Source organism: Natator depressus, chromosome 27, assembly GCF_965152275.1.
Source record: "Natator depressus isolate rNatDep1 chromosome 27, rNatDep2.hap1, whole genome shotgun sequence".
Lineage (NCBI taxonomy): Eukaryota > Metazoa > Chordata > Testudines > Cheloniidae > Natator > Natator depressus.
This window is the reverse complement of record NC_134260.1, coordinates 15,421,822-15,441,356: the sequence shown is the minus strand read 5'-3', so window position 1 is coordinate 15,441,356 and position 19,535 is coordinate 15,421,822. Positions and strand designations below refer to the sequence as shown.

Below are 19,535 nucleotides of genomic sequence, written 5' to 3'. Positions count from 1 at the left end.
TGCCACCCGCTAGGACCCTTGCTCCCTCTCCGCCTGCCACACAACCCCCCCCGGCCAGAACCCCCGGCTCCCTCCCCCTGCCACCCGCTAGGACCCTTGCTCCCTCTCCGCCTGCCACACAACCCCCCCCGGCCAGAACCCCCGGCTCCCTCCCCCTGCCACCCGCTAGGACCCCTACCCCTCTCCGCCTGCCACACAACCCCCCCCCCCCGCCAGAACCCCGGCTCCCTCCCCCTTCACCCGCCAGGACCCCTACCCCTCTCCGCCTGCCACACAACCCCCCCCCGGCCAGAACCCCCGGCTCCCTCCCCTTTCACCCGCCAGGACCCCCGGCTCCCTCCGCCTGCCACACAACCCCCCCCGGCCAGAACCCCCGGCTCCCTCCCCCTGCCACCCGCTAGGACCCTTGCTCCCTCTCCGCCTGCCACACAACCCCCCCCCGCCAGAACCCCCGGCTCCCTCCCCCTGCCACCCGCTAGGACCCCTACCCCTCTCCGCCTGCCACACAACCCCCCCCCCCCGCCAGAACCCCGGCTCCCTCCCCCTTCACCCGCCAGGACCCCTACCCCTCTCCGCCTGCCACACAACCCCCCCCGGCCAGAACCCCCGGCTCCCTCCCCCTGCCACCCGCCAGGACCCCTACCCCTCTCCGCCTGCCACACAACCCCCCCCCGCCAGAACCCCCGGCTCCCTCCCCCTTCACCCACCAGGACCCCTACCCCTCTCCGCCTGCCACACAACCACCCCCCGCCAGAACCCCCGGCTCCCTCCCCCTTCACCCGCCAGGATCCCGTACCCCTCTCCGCCTGCCACACAACCACCCCCCGCCAGAACCCCCGGCTCCCTCCCCCTTCACCCGCCAGGACCCCTACCCCTCTCCGCCTGCCACACAACCCCCCCCCCCCCGCCAGAACCCCCGGCTCCCTCCCCCTTCACCCGCCAGGACCCCTACCCCTCTCCGCCTGCCACACAACCCCCCCCCGCCAGAACCCCCGGCTCCCTCCCCCTTCACCCACCAGGACCCCTACCCCTCTCCGCCTGCCACACAACCCCCCCCGGCCAGAACCCCCGGCTCCCTCCCCCTGCCACCCGCTAGGACCCCTACCCCTCTCCGCCTGCCACACAACCCCCCCCCCCGCCAGAACCCCCGGCTCCCTCCCCCTTCACCCGCCAGGACCCCTACCCCTCTCCGCCTGCCACACAACCACCCCCCCCCGCCAGAACCCCCGGCTCCCTCCCCCTTCACCCGCCAGGACCCCTACCCCTCTCCGCCTGCCACACAACCACCCCCCCCCGCCAGAACCCCCGGCTCCCTCCCCCTGCCACCCGCCAGGACCCCTACCCCTCTCCGCCTGCCACACAACCACCCCCCCCCGCCAGAACCCCCGGCTCCCTCCCCCTGCCACCCGCCAGGACCCCTACCCCTCTCCGCCTGCCACACAACCCCCCCCCCCGCCAGAACCCCCGGCTCCCTCCCCCTGCCACCCGCCAGGACCCCGTACCCCTCTCCGCCTGCCACACAACCCCCCCCCGCCAGAACCCCCGGCTCCCTCCCCCTGCCACCCGCCAGGACCCCGTACCCCTCTCCGCCTGCCACACAACCCCCCCCCGCCAGAACCCCCGGCTCCCTCCCCCTGCCACCCGCCAGGACCCCTACCCCTCTCCGCCTGCCACACAACCACCACCCCCGCCAGAACCCCCGGCTCCCTCCCCCTTCACCCGCCAGGACCCCGTACCCCTCTCCGCCTGCCACACAACCCCCCCCCGCCAGAACCCCCGGCTCCCTCCCCCTTCACCCGCCAGGACCCCGTACCCCTCTCCGCCTGCCACACAACCCCCCCCCGGCCAGAACCCCCGGCTCCCTCCCCTTTCACCCGCCAGGACCCCCGGCTCCCTCCCCCTGCCACCCGCTAGGACCCTTGCTCCCTCCCCCTGCCACCCGCTAGGACCCTTGCTCCCTCTCCGCCTGCCACACAACCCCCCCCGCCAGAACCCCCGGCTCCCTCCCCCTTCACCCGCCAGGACCCCTACCCCTCTCCGCCTGCCACACAACCCCCCCCCCGCCAGAACCCCCGGCTCCCTCCCCCTTCACCCGCCAGGACCCCTACCCCTCTCCGCCTGCCACACAACCCCCCCCCGCCAGAACCCCCGGCTCCCTCCCCCTTCACCCGCCAGGACCCCGTACCCCTCTCCGCCTGCCACACAACCCCCCCCCGCCAGAACCCCCGGCTCCCTCCCCCTTCACCCGCCAGGACCCCTACCCCTCTCCGCCTGCCACACAACCACCCCCCACCAGAACCCCCGGCTCCCTCCCCCTTCACCCGCCAGGACCCCGTACCTCTCTCCGCCTGCCACACAACCCCCCCCCGCCAGAACCCCCGGCTCCCTCCCCCTTCACCCGCCAGGACCCCGTACCCCTCTCCGCCTGCCACACAACCCCCCCCCGCCAGAACCCCCGGCTCCCTCCCCCTTCACCCGCCAGGACCCCTACCCCTCTCCGCCTGCCACACAACCCCCCCCCGCCAGAACCCCCGGCTCCCTCCCCCTTCACCCGCCAGGACCCCGTACCCCTCTCCGCCTGCCACACAACCCCCCCCCGCCAGAACCCCCGGCTCCCTCCCCCTGCCACCCGCCAGGACCCCTACCCCTCTCCGCCTGCCACACAACCCCCCCCCGCCAGAACCCCCGGCTCCCTCCCCCTGCCACCCGCCAGGACCCCGTACCCCTCTCCGCCTGCCACACAACCCCCCCCCCGCCAGAACCCCTGGCTCCCTCCCCCTTCACCCGCCAGGACCCCTACCCCTCTCCGCCTGCCACACAACCCCCCCCCCGCCAGAACCCCCGGCTCCCTCCCCCTTCACCCGCCAGGACCCCTACCCCTCTCCGCCTGCCACACAGTCCCCCCCCCCCCAAGAACCCCTGGCTCCCTCCCCTTTCACCCGCCAGGACCCCTACCCCTCTCCGCCTGCCACACAACCCCCCCCCCGCCAGAACCCCCGGCTCCCTCCCCCTTCACCCGCCAGGGCCCCTACCCCTCTCCGCCTGCCACACAATCCCCCCCCCCCCAAGAACCCCTGGCTCCCTCCCCTTTCACCCGCCAGGACCCCTACCCCTCTCCGCCTGCCACACAACCCCCCCCGCCAGAACCCCCGGCTCCCTCCCCCTTCACCCGCCAGGGCCCCGTACCCCTCTCCGCCTCCTACACAACCCCCACCCCCACCAGAACCCCTGGCTCCCTCCCCGCTGCCAGCCCAGCCCCGCTCACGTTTTCAGGGTGCCCGAGGTCATGAGCTCAGTGACCAGCACGATGCAGATCTGGCCCTTGATGGCTGACTTCCAGGAGTCGTAGAAGCGGACAATATTGGGGTGCTGCAGGCCCTTCAGCATCTCCACCTCCTCACTGAAGCGTTGCCGTTCAGCCTTCGACAGCTTCCTGGTCTGCAAGGAACCCACAGGAGAGGCATGAGTGGCCACCGGGGAGCACCCTCTGGCACTGGGGCTGGTGGCACAATGGACCGGGCCTGGCCTGAGCCAGCCCCATACCCCTGCCACAGAGCCCACCCCTCGCTGTCCCATACCCCTGCCACGGAGCCCACCCCTCGCTGTCCCATACCCCTGCCACGGAGCCCACCCGAGCCAGCCCCGTACCCCTGCCACGGAGCCCCCCAAACAACCCAGCCGCCGAGAGCCCCCATGCTTCCACCCAGAGATGGAGCCTCTAGTGTTTCCCCTCTCCAGGACCGGAGCCTGCATCCTCCCGGCTCCCTTTACCAGCCACAGACACGGCAGCAAGGCCATGCCTAGCTCCTAGTACAGAGCCCAGACTGGCTGCGTGGGCACACAGACAGCAGCCATGGCCTGTCCCAGCAGCCCCATGAGCCCTGCCGGCGCTGCCCAGGGCAGCAGGATTACTCATGGAGCTGAGCCGAGCGGAGCCAGGCACCACCGCACCAGCAAGGCCACACGGAGCGTCGACCTCCCCACGCCCCTGCCAGCTGCTGCCCCCGCGCCCTGGAGCCAGCGCAGGGCTGGGGAGCTGGCAGCCGCTAATCGCGCCGGCTGGACACACTGTGCAGCCCAGCTGACCGACTCCCCCAGAACGCCCCAGCCCGGCTTATCAGCACCAGAGACAGCCCGTATCTGGGTCAGGGCAGGCACGGAGTGCCAGGGGAGGACAGAAGAGCACTGGCAGAGTCCGGGGCTGTGGGGCGGGGGCACAAGCATGGAAATTCACTCACCTCCCAGCCCCAGAGAGCAAGCAGGGACAGCAAGACCCTTTGCCCAGCAAACAGCCGGGCTCTGCACACAGAGAGCAGGGGGCAGCCGGGCTCAGTGACCAAACCAAGCCTCCCGTGTGCCAGCCCCTAGAGGGGAAGGACGTGTCTCGCCCACCCCTTCCAGGGAGCAGAGGGGCCCGGCAGGGACAGGGCAGGAGTGAGACTTTTTGACTTACTGGGGATTTGCTGCTCCCCAGTTAAGCCACTTTCTGGATGGGGGGAGGGGGCTGGGCCAGCATTTCAGCAGCTGGCCTGGAGGGAGGCACAGTGCCACAAGCTGCCCCGGCCCGGCTCCGAGATTCTCCAGCAAGGACGCAGATTACTGGCGGGTGAGGCTGCGCGGGCCCCTCTCCCTCCTGTGCCCAGTGGGCTCAGCCAGAGGAGGCTGCCCGCTCGCACGGCGCTGGGCATGCGCCCACGTGGACTCGGAGTGACACAGCAAAAGCCACCGGTGTCTGCACCTCCCTGCTGCAGGAGATTGGAGCCACGTTTGTATTAAAACCTTTATCCAAGGGGGGGGGCAAACCCAACTCCTCCCCAGCAGCCCACCCAGCCTGCCTCTGTGCCCCCAGCTCAGGGCACGCACCTGCATTTGCATGGAGAGCGGGGGAGAAGCGCGGGGGCTCGTTTCCACTGGGGATTCCGTGCCAGCAGATCTGTCCCGGGGCATCAGTCGCCAGCCCCTGCACAAGGGGGGGCCGAGGCCTTCTGACTCCCAGGTGCTAACGCCCCTGGCAGCTCAGCAGGGCCCAGGTAGCTGGGTCCCAATCTGCAGCCCGGGGAACTTGTGGCAGAGACAGGAGGGAGCGCCCAGCACAGCTCCTGCCAGCCAATGCGCCGGCCAACAGATAACCTGCATGCCACAGGGGCAGCCTGCCCACAGCTGCCCCCTCCACCTGGCATGGCCCCCCCAGTGCCCCTCACCCCCGCCATCAAAGCCCCTCAGGCCAGCCTTGCACCCGCACACAAGGAATAACAATTCCTGCCACCTCCCTCTGCTGCTTCCTAAGAGGGCGGGCGGGCGGCTGGCGAGTGCAGACGTAGGGCACCTTTATGGCAAGGAGCCCACATGAGCCTCAATGCCACCTTTGTTGGCAGCCCAGGCGCGTCAGGCTCTGGACCCAGTTTTTCCATGTTCCTCCTGCTCAAGTTAATTAAAGTGGAAGCAGAAGTTGAGCTTTGACAGAAGCTTAAAGCGCCGTGACTAGGAGCCCAGCCCCAAGGTCAGCAGGGAGGGCACAGGCACCTGCCGCCCGCGGCTCAGCCTGGCAGCTCCATCCCCTCACCAGGGCTGGTGACGCTAGCCAGGACAGCTTCCCCTCTGACCACATGCTCCGCTGCGACAGCTCAGGCCAGGCAAACTCCCTGGGGACCCGCGGGGGCTGCCCCACAAGACTCCCATTCAGCACACACAGGGGGCTGGGGACTTTCCCAGGAGCAGGGGGGCAGACAGCAGGGGTCTTGACAGGCTCCCAGGGGCCCGGCAGGCACCCACTGTGACAACCCCGCCAACCCTGCAGATGCCTGGCAGGCCCATCCCTGGCCCAGGCTCACGCCGGCTGCCTTGGGGGGCCAGGGGACTCAGGGCACGGAATGAGCCACCCCCTGGGACATCTGTCCAAAGGAAACTGATCCACTGCTGCCCGGCAATTCCAAAACAGCCAACTGAATCTGGGGCCGCCCCCTCCCCACCCCATTGCCTCCCCACTGCAGCCCCCACCCCACGGCTCTCCCTGCGTGCTGTCCAGGCTCTGGAGTCCCCCTGCATTCCTGTCATGCACTCCACAAACCAAACCCTCCCCAGGAGCTGTGCCTGGCCGCTGGCACACTGGTAACTGTGCCCAAGGTCCTGGAGCAGCCAGGGACTGGACGCTGCCCTGCTCCCTCCCTCTCAGAACCCAGCAACGTCTGGAGAAACTGGAGGGCCCTCTCTGCCCTCCCTGATGAGAGCAGGGCCCATGGGAAACGGGCATAAGTAGGAGCCTGTGGAGGGCTGACCCCCCTGCCCCAGGACCAGACATTGCCCGGCCTGTGGCACTCCCTCCCCAGACAGGGGCTGGAGCTCCTGCTCCCACACCCGCAGGGCACTATGTGGCCATGGCTCTCTCCTTGGCCGGGCAAACTGGGCCCTGGCCAGTGATGATCACTGGGGAGCTGGGCCTGGCGTGGAGGCGAGGTATGCCAGCAGTCGCTGCGAGCCCGGTTTGCGTTGGCATATCTTTAAGGCAGGTGCATGAAATTACAAGAGGCTGGAGCAGCGAGAGCTGACTCCATCCATGGCCCCCGATCGATTCCTGGCCTCTGCTCGGCATGCCGAATGTGCCACACGGGCCGCATTTCCTGGCAGGGCCCTGCCTGCTGGGCGTGAGAAGGGCAGGGCCAAGAGAGCGGGAAAACTGCTCCTGCGGGGCTGCAGACCAGCATCCTCCAGCAAGCAGATCCCTCTGCCCCTGCCGGATGAGAGCAGAGCCCATGGGAAACTGACACAAGCAGGAGCCTGTGGAGGGCTGACCCCCTGCCCCAGCACCAGGCAGCAAGCAGGGAGAGCGGAGGCAGGATCTGGAGCTGCCCGGCTGGAACAGGCTCTCCACATCCCTGAACTGACAGCCAAAGAAACCAATGGCTCGCGGCTGCCGTGTTCCTAAACACTGGAAGCTGCTGGCTCCAGGGAGCCGTGCGCTCAGCCCCTCGGCTCACAGCAGCCATAAATCAGCCGGGGATCTTTCGTAATGTTTTTGTTGCATCATAACTGGCCCCGTGGCTGGGTTGCAGCTGCCCAGCACCCCACATGGGGCCGTGCACAATCCCCTCCTTTCAAACACAAGTTCGGGGACCTGACCCAGCCCAGAGCACAGCAGGGAACCTGCAGAGACCAATGAATGGCACCTTTTAGATCCAGGGCAAGCAAACTGATCCCCAAGCCCCCCTCCGCTCCTCTGCCAGTACAGCTGAGCAGCCCCTGCCCGTAGCAGCCCCTGCTAGTACAGCTGAGGTCGGGAAGACCACCAGCTCTGCCAATGCCCCTCAGTCCTGACCTGCAGCCACCCCCCATTGCAGCCTTGGCTTCTCTCAAACAAGTGCTCCCAAACTGCAACAGCGACCAATACGTCCAGTGGCACCAACTTGAGCCCCAGCAAACTCGTCAGGGATCAGCTAAGCCTCGGTTAATTACAAACAGCAGCCGGAAGTGCTTGGTCCTTCAGCACTTGGGGAGCCACCTGAGAGCATCCCAGCCCCAGACAGTCCCCAGGCAGCTCCACACCCCCAATTTCCAGACCCAGAGATGGGAGGGGAGGGGTCTGCTGAGGAAAGGTGGCTGGCCTGACCCAGGGCTGGGCTCCGGGAAGCCACACATCTCCCAAGGTGCTCACGAGTAACCAGATTCAGGAACTCCGGAATCTGTTCCCCGAGCCTGCGAGTTGCTGCTGAGACAACAGGGAAGAGGCCAAGGCTATCCCCCACCCCCAGGGGCTCACTGTGCCTGGACAGAGCATACGGGCTCCCCCAGATGGAGAGCCAGAGTGCAAGGGGGGATCACGCCACCCCCAGAGCTGTGAGGCACAGCCTGCCCTCCAGTCCTGTGCCCCCCAAACCAGGAGGGCAATAACCCGGCTGGCACATGCTGCTTAGCCTTCTTGATACATTACCATTGAGATGTGGGGGCGAGGGAAGGGGCTTGGAGCCAGGATGCCTGGCTTCGGTCCTGGCACCCTTTCGGCAGCACTATGTTTGGTGAAAGTTCACCTTGTGGGCCAGGTGCTCCAGCAGCTCCACACAGGCCAAGACGGCCTGTGCCCAACGAACAAGCGCAGGAGGGCGATGCCATGCCATGCCAGCAGCAACCCCCCTCCCCCCTGGCTCCACTCACTGAGAAGAGCCACGAAGGCGCCCGCTCAGCAGGGGCAGGTGGTGCAGCACCCAGCTCCAGCAGCCGGGCTCAGCCCAGAGGGCAGGGACACAATGAACCTCGCTAATAGCCGCCTCGTGCACAGCACTACGATGCTCTGGGTCACAGACGCCGGAGCCGTTTAACAAGGTGGGACGGAAGCCATCCAGCCTCCCCCTGCTTGCCAAGGCAGGGCTGGCCTCCTCCTGGCGAGGCTGAACCAAGGGAGTTCTAGCCAGTCACTGTGGGCAGGGGGACCGGGACCAGGACCAGGAGAACGGCTGCACAGTAACTTGTGGCACCTTAGAGACTAACCAATTTATTTGAGCATAAGCTTTCGTGAGCTACAGCTGTAGCTCACGAAAGCTCATGCTCAAATAAATTGGTTCGTCTCTAAGGTGCCACAAGTCCTCCTTTTCTTTTTGCGAATACAGACTAACACGGCTGTTACTCTGAAACCTGCACAGTAACTGTGTGTCCTGCACATGAGGGAGAGGACCCAGAGCAAGCAATGAGCACTTGGAATTAAAGCCCAAAGCCGGGCATTCGCTGTGCGTTGGAGCAGCACCAGGGCACCCTGACAGCATCACTGAGCTCCCCGAGTGCTTTGCAGACACCGTCTGCCTCCCGCCCCAACTCCCAGCTGAGGGGTCCCTGAAGTTCAGCAATCCAGAGCCACCGAGTCCCAAGTGCCAGAGCCGGCCGGGATCTCACTGCTAGGTCTCACTGCCAGCCCACGTGCACTCCTGCTGCAGCTAGCACAGGGCGCCCCACTGCTCTCATTGGCCCCTGCTGAGGTGGAGCTGGGGGAGGCGGTGTGGTATTTTTCCACATTTCTTCCTCTCCAAGGGTGTTTATGAGGCTCTGGCTACAGACCCAGCTCTGTGATGCCCAGGGCAGCACAGCCGAGCAGCAGCCTCTGAAAGCCGCATTGTGCAGGGCCCAGAGTCCTGGAGAGGGGACCAATTTACATAATTATGGTGCATTTATAGCTAAAAGCCTCTGCAGGTCACCATAGCGAGTGCAGGCTGGCCCTGAAATAGCACCTGGCCATAAATCCCAGCCTGGGACAGCCCCACAGACCCCTCCTGCTGGAGACAGCTTGCTGCTCCCCAGAGAAACAGCAACCCGGTAAAGAGCGAGGCTGGCACAGAACTGCCACCTGGAGAAGAGATCAGCACCAGCCTCTACGGAGCCTCCCTGTTTGCTGTTGCCTCCTCCCAGGCTGGGAGCAGAGGCCCAGGCTCCATGTGTACCTACAGCATGCCCCTCGCATCCCACAAGAGCCTGAAAACAACTCAGCTCTTCCATTCACTTCCTGACTGGCACCCACGGTCAGAGCACCTCGGGCACAAGGAGCTAGTGGGGTGCAGGGAGCAGATTGTTTTCCTAGGTCCCACGAACCTCAACAGCCCCCAGGAACCAGCCCCAAAATGTACTAGGAACCACCAGGCCTGGAACAAGCGGCTCCCAGATCAGTCGGGTGGGGGCAGCAACCCAGCCACAGCCAGGAGGAAATGCGCCCCCAGCGCAGCACCAGGGCTGCTTCGCCAGCAGGCAGCCAAGGAGCAGCGCCTGGCACCTCCTTGCACACCCAGCCCTGCCCTGAGGGTCCGGCAAGCCTGTACTGACAGCCCTGCTAGAGCCAAGACTTCAGAGGCGGTCTGTCCCCCGGGAGAGGGAATGGTACTGCCCAGACCAGGGAATGGGGCTGTGCCCACAGATCAACAGGTGCAAGAAACTGCAAGGGCCCCCAGCGGTGCCCACACCACGCAGCGTAACCGGGGAGTACAGGATCTCTCGTGCCAGGCAGTGACCAGAGCCCGCCTCGTCCCCAGCATGCGCCAGTCTGAGGTGCGAAACAGGAGCCCAGCCTACAGGCCACAGCCCCAGTCCTCCCTGCCCAGACAGCCAGCGCACAGCTGGGAGCCCGAGGGGTCTCCCCCACTGTATTGCTACCCATGGGGAGGCCAGCTCAGAGCTCTGCCACCCAGAAGCTTCACAGACTCACACCCAGAATGATCGGGGGGGGGGGGGCGCGGAGGACGGGGCGCTGCCCTGGGGCCAGTGGACCAGGAACCGGAGGAGACTTTAGCCACCTGCCCTGAACCTAAGGGCCACGAGGACAGCCTGGAGCTGCGTTCCCAGCTGGGCACATGAGCACAGAGAGGCTGCCCCCAGGACCGAAGCCTCCTGACCAGGGACCGGAAACACACCAGGAGCTGCTGGCCCCCCTCCCTGGAGCGTAACGTGACCCCCAGCAGTGCTGCGCCAGTACAGAGAGGCCTGTAAGCACAAGACAAGGCTTCTGGGTCACCACCGGACACTCTCCCACGACGTCCCAGCCCAGACCCCCCCCAGCCTCTGACCACAAGCCCCAGGAGCAGGGACTGTCCTGCCAGCGTTTGGGATGCACCCAGCACACGGGGCACTACCACGGACACTGTAAAACAGCAACCCCAGATGCCCCTGCCCCCTTGAAGGGCTCACATCCACTTGGCGGGCCCCAGTTTGGGTTCGCCAGCCCCCCTTCCTCAGCTCTGCTCCGCCTACAGCAGCCTGGGTTCTGGGGAAGGGACAAGCACTCGGGGCATAAGGAGAGCACGTGCAGACACACCCTGGCCAGTTCAGGCAACTCCAGCTCCTGGCCCTGTGCCACTGCCCACGGCAAGGGTTGGGGGGAGCTGCAGGAAACCATTCACAATAAACAAATATTTACCAGCTGGGCCCACTTTGGGCCTTTGGTTTCCCCAGCCCCTCCCAGCATCCCCCAGGCATCTGTCAATAAAAACCCTGCTTTAAACCTGACTTCAGAAACCAGCAATGGGTCAGGCCAAAACTATTCTGTATGGGGAGCCCAGGGCTGGGGTAGCAGGGGGCTCCAGGCCAGGACTGAGGGGGGTGGGAGCCAGGGCTGGGGTAGCAGGGGGCTCTGGGGGGCCAGGACTGGGGGGGAGGGGGCTCCGGGGGGCCAGGACTGGGGGGGGAGGGAGCCAGGGCTGGGGTAGCAGGGGGCTCCGGGGGGCCAGGACTGGGGGGGGGTGGGGGCCAGGGCTGGGCTAGCAGGGGGCTCTGGAGGGCCAGGACTGAGGGGCGCTGGCAGAGCTGTTGCATGAGACGTGCAGGGCTGGGGTAGCGGGTCAGGGTGGAGGCTAAGTGACCGTTTATATTTTAAAGGCAATAAATGGCACCCGGGTGACAAACGCAGGACAAAGCTATTTTTGAAAAGGCACAACCACAACCACTTGTATTTGTGGTGCAAACTCCTATATTTGTCCCACAGCGGCTGATTCGCTGCAGGATTAGGGCTCAAAAACAGGCTTGTTAAGTCTGCTCACGTGCTCCTTGGCTCCGCATGGCACAGGGGGCCTGGGACCAGAGATGCTGAATGAGGAAATCCTAACCGAGGGGCACTAGTAGAATTCTCGGGGGGGGGGGTAACTGGGGGGCCGTGGGTCAGGGTTGAGGGGCACTGGTAGAGCTCTCAGGGGGGGACAGTGAGGTAGCAGGGGGGCCATGGGTCGGGACTCAGGGGGGCAGATCAGGATCGAGGGGTATCAGCAGAGCTGGAGGGGGCAGCTGAGCCAGGGCTGGCACACAAGCTCGGACCGGGCGACAGATCACTCATTGTCTGCCTGTTCTGGTCATTCGCTCTGCAGCACCTGGCGCTGCCGGCGGGCGGCGGAGAGGCCGCTGGGCTCGATGGACCCTTGCTCTGACCCCGCGTGGCCGTTCTTGTGCTTTCCGGGGACGTTGTATCCAACTGTCCCCGGCCTCCTCCCGGGAAGGTGCAGCCAGAACACACATGGAGCGGCTGGGACTGCTCAGCACTGATGCCTGCAGACAGGCCCCCCAAGACACCAATCAGCATCACTTTATAAGCACACCAGAAAGCAGTCTGCACCATGCCCACGACAGCTGGCCTGGCCATGCCAAACACTGCCAGGCAGGCTAAGAGACCAACACACACTGCCCCCTCCTCCTGCCCCACCAGGGTACCTCAGATCCAGCCTCGCAAACAGCACGTGCTCTCAGCCTGACGGGCGCCCTTCTGGCGTGGCCTGTGGTTTGTGGAGAGAGACTGGGATTTGCCTGGCAACTCGGGTTGGAGCAGCAACACTAAGGCAGGGTCAAGAATCAACCTGGGGCTAAGAGAGGTGGCCAGACACCCCCAGGCTGCACTAGCTGCGAGCGCGGAGAGCGGGCCAGGGACACACATGCCTGGCACGGCCCAAATACAGGACACAGCATGTGACAAACCCACAGAGGGACACAAAAATCACACACACAGGAAAAGCCAGGCACCGTGGGGCTGACCGCAGAGAGCGCGACTGTGACCTCTGGGCAAAGGACCTCAATGCCTGACCCCGGGAAGTGTCACCACTAATACCCAGGGGCATCTGATTTGTATGCAAGGTACGAAGCTTTGGGAGAAAGCTCCGGACACAGAACAAAGCTTCAGTGGGCAGACACGAAGGGCCAGCCTGCTGCCCAGGGCACAATGTCCCTTCTCACAGAACCACCTGCTGCCATGCAGGAGTCCCTCCTCCCACCCGGAGATGCAGCCGTCGGTGCGCACACAGTGACGCCCCACGCTGCTTTGAGGGGCAGGAGACAAACTCGCAAGACAAGTTTTTTCTGTGTAAACAAGGACTTGGAACTCGCAGCTGCGCCAGCCGACCCAAGGACGAGAGGGTGGTCAGAGATTTTGGATTGCAGCCAAAGCCCATCCCAAGGGGTTGTATGGAGAGGTGGGGTCCTCCAGCAGGGTTAGTCCCCATACAGCCCTGCTACAGGTTACAGCAGGAAGGAGGGTGGGGGCTAGAGAAACCAGCCCCCCCTCAGCACACGCTCCCCAGCCGCAGGAGAGGGAGGCTGGGGTTGGAGGAGGAAGGGATGGGAGTGCTGGCAGGAGACCAGAAAGCACCAGGTCCGAGCGTGTTAAAGCAGCTTCTGCATCCAGCCCAAGGGCACCACAGAGCTTCTGGCCGTGTCACACAAACCCCCCATGGGCACCCCACAACAAATCTCTGTTAATTAAGCCACAGGCACCACACTAGCCTCTGTCAGGGAGAACCTGAGAGGAACCATAGCTCCCATCTACACTCCAAAGACATCTCCAACACCTGCCGACAGTGCCCCTAAATCAGAACCTGAAGGGGCCAGTTCCACAGAACATGGCACACAGCTGGCACTAGGGGCGATGCTGGCGTTTGAAGCAGCCCCTCTTCTGATGGGTGGGACAGTGCATGCAGGAAAGGAAGCCCAGAGCCTGGCACTTAACCTTGGGACAGAAGGCCTCATACACATCTCCAAGCTCTGTGGGCCAGGGATCGCCATGCACAGCACTAGCATGCCGCGGGTGCTCACCAAGTGATGAGAAGGAGCCATGCAGGAACCTGCGATTGACGCAGAACTGAGCTGTGAGGAGTCCAGAGCAGCCGGGCAGCGAGATGTCGGGAGCATTTCACACCCAACATGCCAGAAGCTGGGAATAGGCAACAGGGGATGGATCACTTGGTGATTCCCTGTTCTGTCCATTCCCTCTGGGGCACCTGGCACTGGCCACTGTCAGCAGACAGGACACTGGGCTGGATGGACCCTTGGATCTGACCCAGACTGGCCGTTCTTATGGCAGATCTAGCACAGCACCAAGATGACAGCACATGGACACCTACGGAGCTGAGCCATGCTGGGGGGTGGGCAGGGGCGCGCGTTGCTCAGTTCATAGAATATCAGGGTTGGAAGGGACCTCAGGAGGTCATCTAGTCCAACCCCCTGCTCAAAGCAGGACCAGTCCCCAACTAAATCATCCCAGCCAGGGCTTTGTCAAGCCTGACCTTAAAATCCTCTAAGGAAGGAGATTCCACCACCTCCCCAGGTAATGCATTCCAGTGCTTCACCACCCTCCTAGTGAAAAAGTTCTTCCTAATATTCAACCTAAACCTCCCCCACTGCAACTTGAGACCTTTACTCCTCATTCTGTCATCAGCTACCACTGAGAACAGTCTAGATCCATCCTCTTTGGAACCACCTCTCAGGTAGTTGAAAGCAGCTATCAAATCCCCCCTCATTCTTCTCTTCTGCAGACTAAACAATCCCAGTTCCCTCAGCCTCTCCTCATAAGTCATGTGTTCCAGGCCCCTAATCATTTTTGTTGCCCTCCGCTGGACTCTTTCCAATTTTTCCACATCCTTCTTGTCGTGTGGGACCCAAAACTGGACACAGTACTCCAGATGAGACCCCATCAATGTTGAATAGAGGGGAACGATCATGTCCCTTGATCTGCTGACAATGCCCCTACTTATACATCCCAAAATGCCATTGGCCTTCTTGACAACAAGGGCACACTGCTGACTCATATCCAGCTTCTCGTCCACTGTAACCCCTAGGTCCTTTTCTGCAGAACTGCTGCCGAGCCATTCGGTCCCTAGTCTGTAGCGGTGCATGGGATTCTTCCCTCCTAAGTGCAGGAATCTGCACTTGTCCTTGTTGAACCTCATCAGATTTCTTTTGGCCCAATCCTCTAATTTGTCTAGGTCCCTCTGTATCCTATCCCTACCCTCCAGCGTATCTGCCACTCCTCCCAGTTTAGTGTCATCTGCAAACTTGCTGAGGGTGCAATCCACACCATCCTCCAGATCATTAATGAAGATATTGAACAAAACTGGCCCCAGGACCGACCCTTGGGGCACTCCACTTGCTACCGGCTGCCAACTAGACATGGAGCCATTGATCACTACCCGTTGAGCCCGATGATCTAGCCAGCTTTCTATCCACCTTATAGTCCATCTATAAGGTTGCTGCAGTCCATCTGCAGAAATGGCACCAGTGGGAATAGCCATGAATTACAGAAAGTCAGTATCTGTGACTGCTGCTGCCAGCTCCCTCTCCTACATAACAGAAATCACAGGTCCAGCATGCCAGCCACGGGAGGCCACTACTAATGGAAGGGTGAGACCTGGGGCTGCAGGAGCCAGAGATAACAGAGAAATGAACAGACGTGACCCCAAGCCTCCCCCTACCTTCTCGGAGCTCCTTCTTCCCCAGTCTGACGCAGAATCACAAGTATCCCTGGGGAGTGGGAAGCCCAGGGAATAAGAAAGAGGCTGAAGCTAAAGCCAATAGAGAGTGCAGGGACCCACACATGTCTCTCAGACTTCAGGAGGGGGCATGTCATGTCTTGAACTCAGCTTTGGGGGTCCAGGAGAGCCCAATCCGACCCACAGCTCAGTCCCAGGACTGTCAAAGGGGCTGGGTCAGGACCAAGCGCTGGCCAGTCAGAAACCCCAGACTTTCTTAAATCCCTCTGGTGAAAGGAGCCACTGACCAGGCACCTGCAGAAAAGCTGGCCCTGCCGAATGGCCTGCCCTAGCCTGGCCAACACCACAGGCAGAGCCGAAGCACTGAGCCAGGGGCCAGGCGCATCCTGCTGCCTCACTCCAACCTGCCTAACTCAGCAATCCAGGGCCAGGGGCTGGGGAAACTCCCACACAGCCCTCACCTCCGACCCACCCCCTGGGGCCTGAGTGCCAACGGGCTGCCTTGTGCCCCAGGGCAGTGTCTGATTAACCTGAAGTAGAGCCCCATTGATCTGGGAACCTTGGGGGAGCAGGGGGCAGCCCCAGAGTGGGGAAACCAAGCAGGGTCTTCCTACGCTGGGTCCTGAGCAGGGGCCTGCTAGGCTGGCTGGCTGGAGTGAGGTGCCCCAGCCCTGCAGTCGCTGTGTCCCTGCGCTGGGGAGCTGCTCCGCTAGCCCCTGGAGTACGGGGGAAGGATCCCGAACAGAATCGCCCACATTTGTCAGACATCAGGGTCCAACCAGCTGACAGCCAGGACCTCCTCCCCAAGGGACTGTGCCTTGCCCAGCCAGCCACCTCCGGGAGCCACAGCACCCAGTCAAGCCAAGTGCCTTCCCCACTAAGAACTCAGGAGGCCCCATTCTCCCTCACCCCCCTCCACAGGCAAGCACCTCCCCGCCCAGAGCGCAGCGGGCCGGCCAGGTGCCAAGGGACGGGGGGCTCCCGGCTCTGCAGCACCTCGCACACTTACAGGCTCGCGGTGAGGTGACCACTGGGGAGCAGCCGGCCCCAGGGACCCCCCAGGCCCACCCGAGGGCTTAGGCGCTGGAACTAGGGGTGCTGGGGGTGATGTCCATCATATCCAGGGCTTACAGTTTGGTTCAGTGGCTCTCAGCACCCCCACACGCCCCTGCCTGAGGGCGCCTGGCCCGGAGAGCCCCCCCGCACCCCTCTTGAGGGGCCCGCACCCACCTGCAGCTCGCACCAGGCCACCTCCACGGTGGTCTCGGTGTCCAGCCCTTTGTACACCGTCTTGAAGGAGCCGCGGCCGATCTCGATGTCGAACTTGAGGAACCGGCCGTCCGGGGAGGTGGCCACGGCGCGGGTCTCGATCTCCTCGTTCTCCTCCTGCGCCCGGCGGCTCTCGTCCGGGGGGGCGCCGCGCGGGGAGACCCGGCCGGGGGGCGGCGGCGGCGAGGGCGTCTGGCCGCCGCTCTCGCTCCCCGAGCCGGAGCGCGCCGCGGGCTCTGCGCCTTGGAGAGCCCGGGGGTCCCCCCGCGCGTCCTGCGCCCCGGCCGGGCCGGACGCCGGCGCCGGGGCCCCCTCGTAGCCCAGCCGCTCCAGCTCGGCCGAGCTCCGCCGGTTGAACCTGTAGGAGCCGCGGCGGCTCTCGCGCCCCCGGCTGCGGAGCGGGGCTGCCCGGCCGGGGGTCGCCGGCTCCAGGGCGATGCCGCAGCCGGACAGATCCACCTCGGTCTGGGACATGGCTCCGGCCGCGGGGGGCCCGGCCACGTGGAGCATCAGCATGTGGGTGGGGGGTCCGCGCCCGGGGCCAGGCGGGCTCCCCGCTTCGCACCTGGAGGCGCAGCAGCCACAGAGCCCGGACTGGGAGCCGCTGTACGGCGCCGGCCCTGGGCTGCCCGGAGCCGAGCTCCGCCCGCCTGGCGCCTCCCCCTCCCCGGGCGCAGCGCACGCCCCCGGCCCGCCCCCGCCGGCCGGAGAGCCGGGGGAGCGCAGCAGCCCCGGCGCCTGCCCCGCAGCCAGCCCGGATGGGGGCGGGGGGCAAGGCCAGCCCGGGGCTCCCCACTCGCCCCCCCAGCCATCAGGAGGACACAGGAGTTGGTGAGGCTGGGACAGTTCAGACCCTCCAGGAGCAACCCTACAAGAACAGAGCCACCGAGCCCCCTTGCCAGAACTAGCCAGCCTGACCCTCTGCGCCCCGCTCCAGCCCGCCCTAGCCTGCTGTTCCGGGGCCACTTGAGCCGGCTGTGGCGGCCACACGACGGGTGCTGTCTCTGCATGGCCTCGGCTGCCCCTTACTCGCCTGGCCTTCTATCCAAAGCCGCTCTGGGGCAGGGCCTGCCTTTGTTCTTTGTACAGCCCCTAGCACCGCGGGGCCTTGGTCCCAAGTGGGCACCGGGGGCACTGCTCTGACAGAAAGGAAAGCCCCAAATATTGGGATGGCAAAGCCCAAAGAGATGGATCCTCCTTGCACAAAGACCGACACTGGGACAGGAGCACTTGGGCACAAAGATCTCTCGGGTCACTGTGGGCTAATGAGCCTTCTGCCCCCAGCTAAAGGACAGACCCACATCACGGGGTGACGTCAGACCAGGGCGCACAACTCATGACCAAGTCCTTCCCTCCCACACATGCAGCTCTGTTGTCTGGGAGAGGCAGGAGACTGGCCTAGACTGGGGAGCCCGGGTGCTGCACTGGGGCTCATTCTGTTCTTGACTCTGCCACTGACCTTTTACAAATCGCTGAGTCTCTCTGGGCCTCAGTTTCCCTATCTGTCCAATGGGGTTGATATTGCTGACCTCCTTCGTAAAGTGTTTTGAGATCTGTGGATGACAAGTGTTGTTATTCTTATAGATGGCCCGCTGGTCTGTCCTGCTATGGCACGAGTTCCTTCCTGTATGCAGCACAGAGCCACTTGCTATACAGGGCTCCTTCCTCTGCTGTCTATTCTGCAGCGCACTTGGGGAGGGCGTTCCTGGTGGAGTCTGAGACTCTTGATCCACAAACCCAGCCACCCCCACACCAAGGAAGCGACCCCTAAAATGCTGATGCTGCAGGGAAACGGCAGAATTCACCTGTGTGAGTCCACACTGGTCACGTCTTCCTCACTTGGCTGCACGTTATTCTGCTGAGGCTGTAACTCTCCTGTGCTCAGTGCGGGGAGTAAGGAGAGCCAGCCATGCGCTGTCACAGCGCAGTGATCAGAACCAGGGCCGGACCACATGGGGTGCTGGGCTTGGGGGATACCAGGCTCGGGGGATACCAGGCTCGGGGTGCTGTTTTTGTTGTTAGTGACAAAAGGGAAAATAGAACGTTGGAAGTAAAATGTTCCAGGTAGTCTGTGTGTGGATTCATTTTTAACTAACCTCCTAGAATGTTCTGGACTTTTGTGGAATTTCATGGAACCTTCCAAACTTTCTGAGAACTACATTTTCCTCGAACCTCCTAGAGCATTGTCAGCCTGGCCCTCGCGGGTATTTAAGGGGCGGGGCGTCACCAGTCAACAGATTTGAAGACGCCATCACTAGTGCCAAAGAAATGGTGGAATCCTGAGGATTTGAGCCTGTATTCAAGGAAACTCTTATTCATCAGAAGAAGAGACAGTTTGGTTACGAGGGCCGAGATGAGGTGATGGGAAGCTTGGAAGAAAAGTTCCAGAGGGAGGTTTTTTTGCTCACTCACTGACACTGCTTGAGTGTCCATCAAAGAAAGGTTCGGACAAATGAAGCACCGTGAAAAGATTGGGGTGGGGGGAGAAGGGTTGTATGACCTTAGTAAGCTGCCGGTGGACAGGAAAAGACTCTTGAACAATTCACCAGACCTTCACCGGACACTGACACATGGGGAATGTTCGGACACCAATGCTAAAGACCTCTTGTCGAATTGGACAACAGCCATCCCATTTTGCCACACGGGGAGCACTTTCCACTCCAAGTTCTCCAGTTCATACATGATGCAGAGCTGGAGGACACTTTTCCTAATGTGTGGATAGCTTTGAGGATTCTGCTCATGCTGCCGGTCACAGTCGTAAGTGGTGAGTGCAGCTTTTCAAAGCTCAGGTTCATTAAAACATAACTTCGATCGACGATGGCTAATGAGAGACTGACATCACTTGCTATTTTAGCGCTTGAAAGTGCCATTGGCCTGTCTTTGGATCTGACACTGCTTCAGTTAGCGAGGGCAATGGCGAGAAAAGTGATCTTTGGAACTAAAGGACTAGTGTTAACATTCTAAGACTGTCATCTACTGGAATGCTACTTAATACTGGTTTTGCCAGATACTGGGAATGGGCGATAGGGGATGGATCACTTGACGATTCCCTGTTCTGTT

At 63.3% G+C, this 19,535-nt stretch overlaps 1 protein-coding gene across 3 annotated transcripts in view; it reads right to left on the bottom strand.

Annotated features, from left to right (window-relative positions):
- WNK4 (WNK lysine deficient protein kinase 4) overlaps window positions 1-16,991 on the bottom strand; it is a 28,294-nt gene extending 11,303 nt beyond the window's left edge. For 2 of the 3 annotated variants that reach the window (XM_074940715.1, XM_074940716.1), the window contains exons 1-2: window positions 16,437-16,572; window positions 3,266-3,438 (exon numbers count right to left, since the gene is read on the bottom strand). In XM_074940715.1, coding sequence (XP_074796816.1) covers window positions 3,266-3,387 — 122 coding nt within the window. In that variant the 5' untranslated portion in view covers window positions 3,388-3,438; window positions 16,437-16,572. Of the gene's footprint in view, window positions 1-3,265; window positions 3,439-16,436 lie in introns of all 3 variants that reach the window. The other variant, XM_074940714.1, reaches the window with a different exon arrangement.
- Window positions 16,992-19,535: the final 2,544 nt, after the last annotated feature.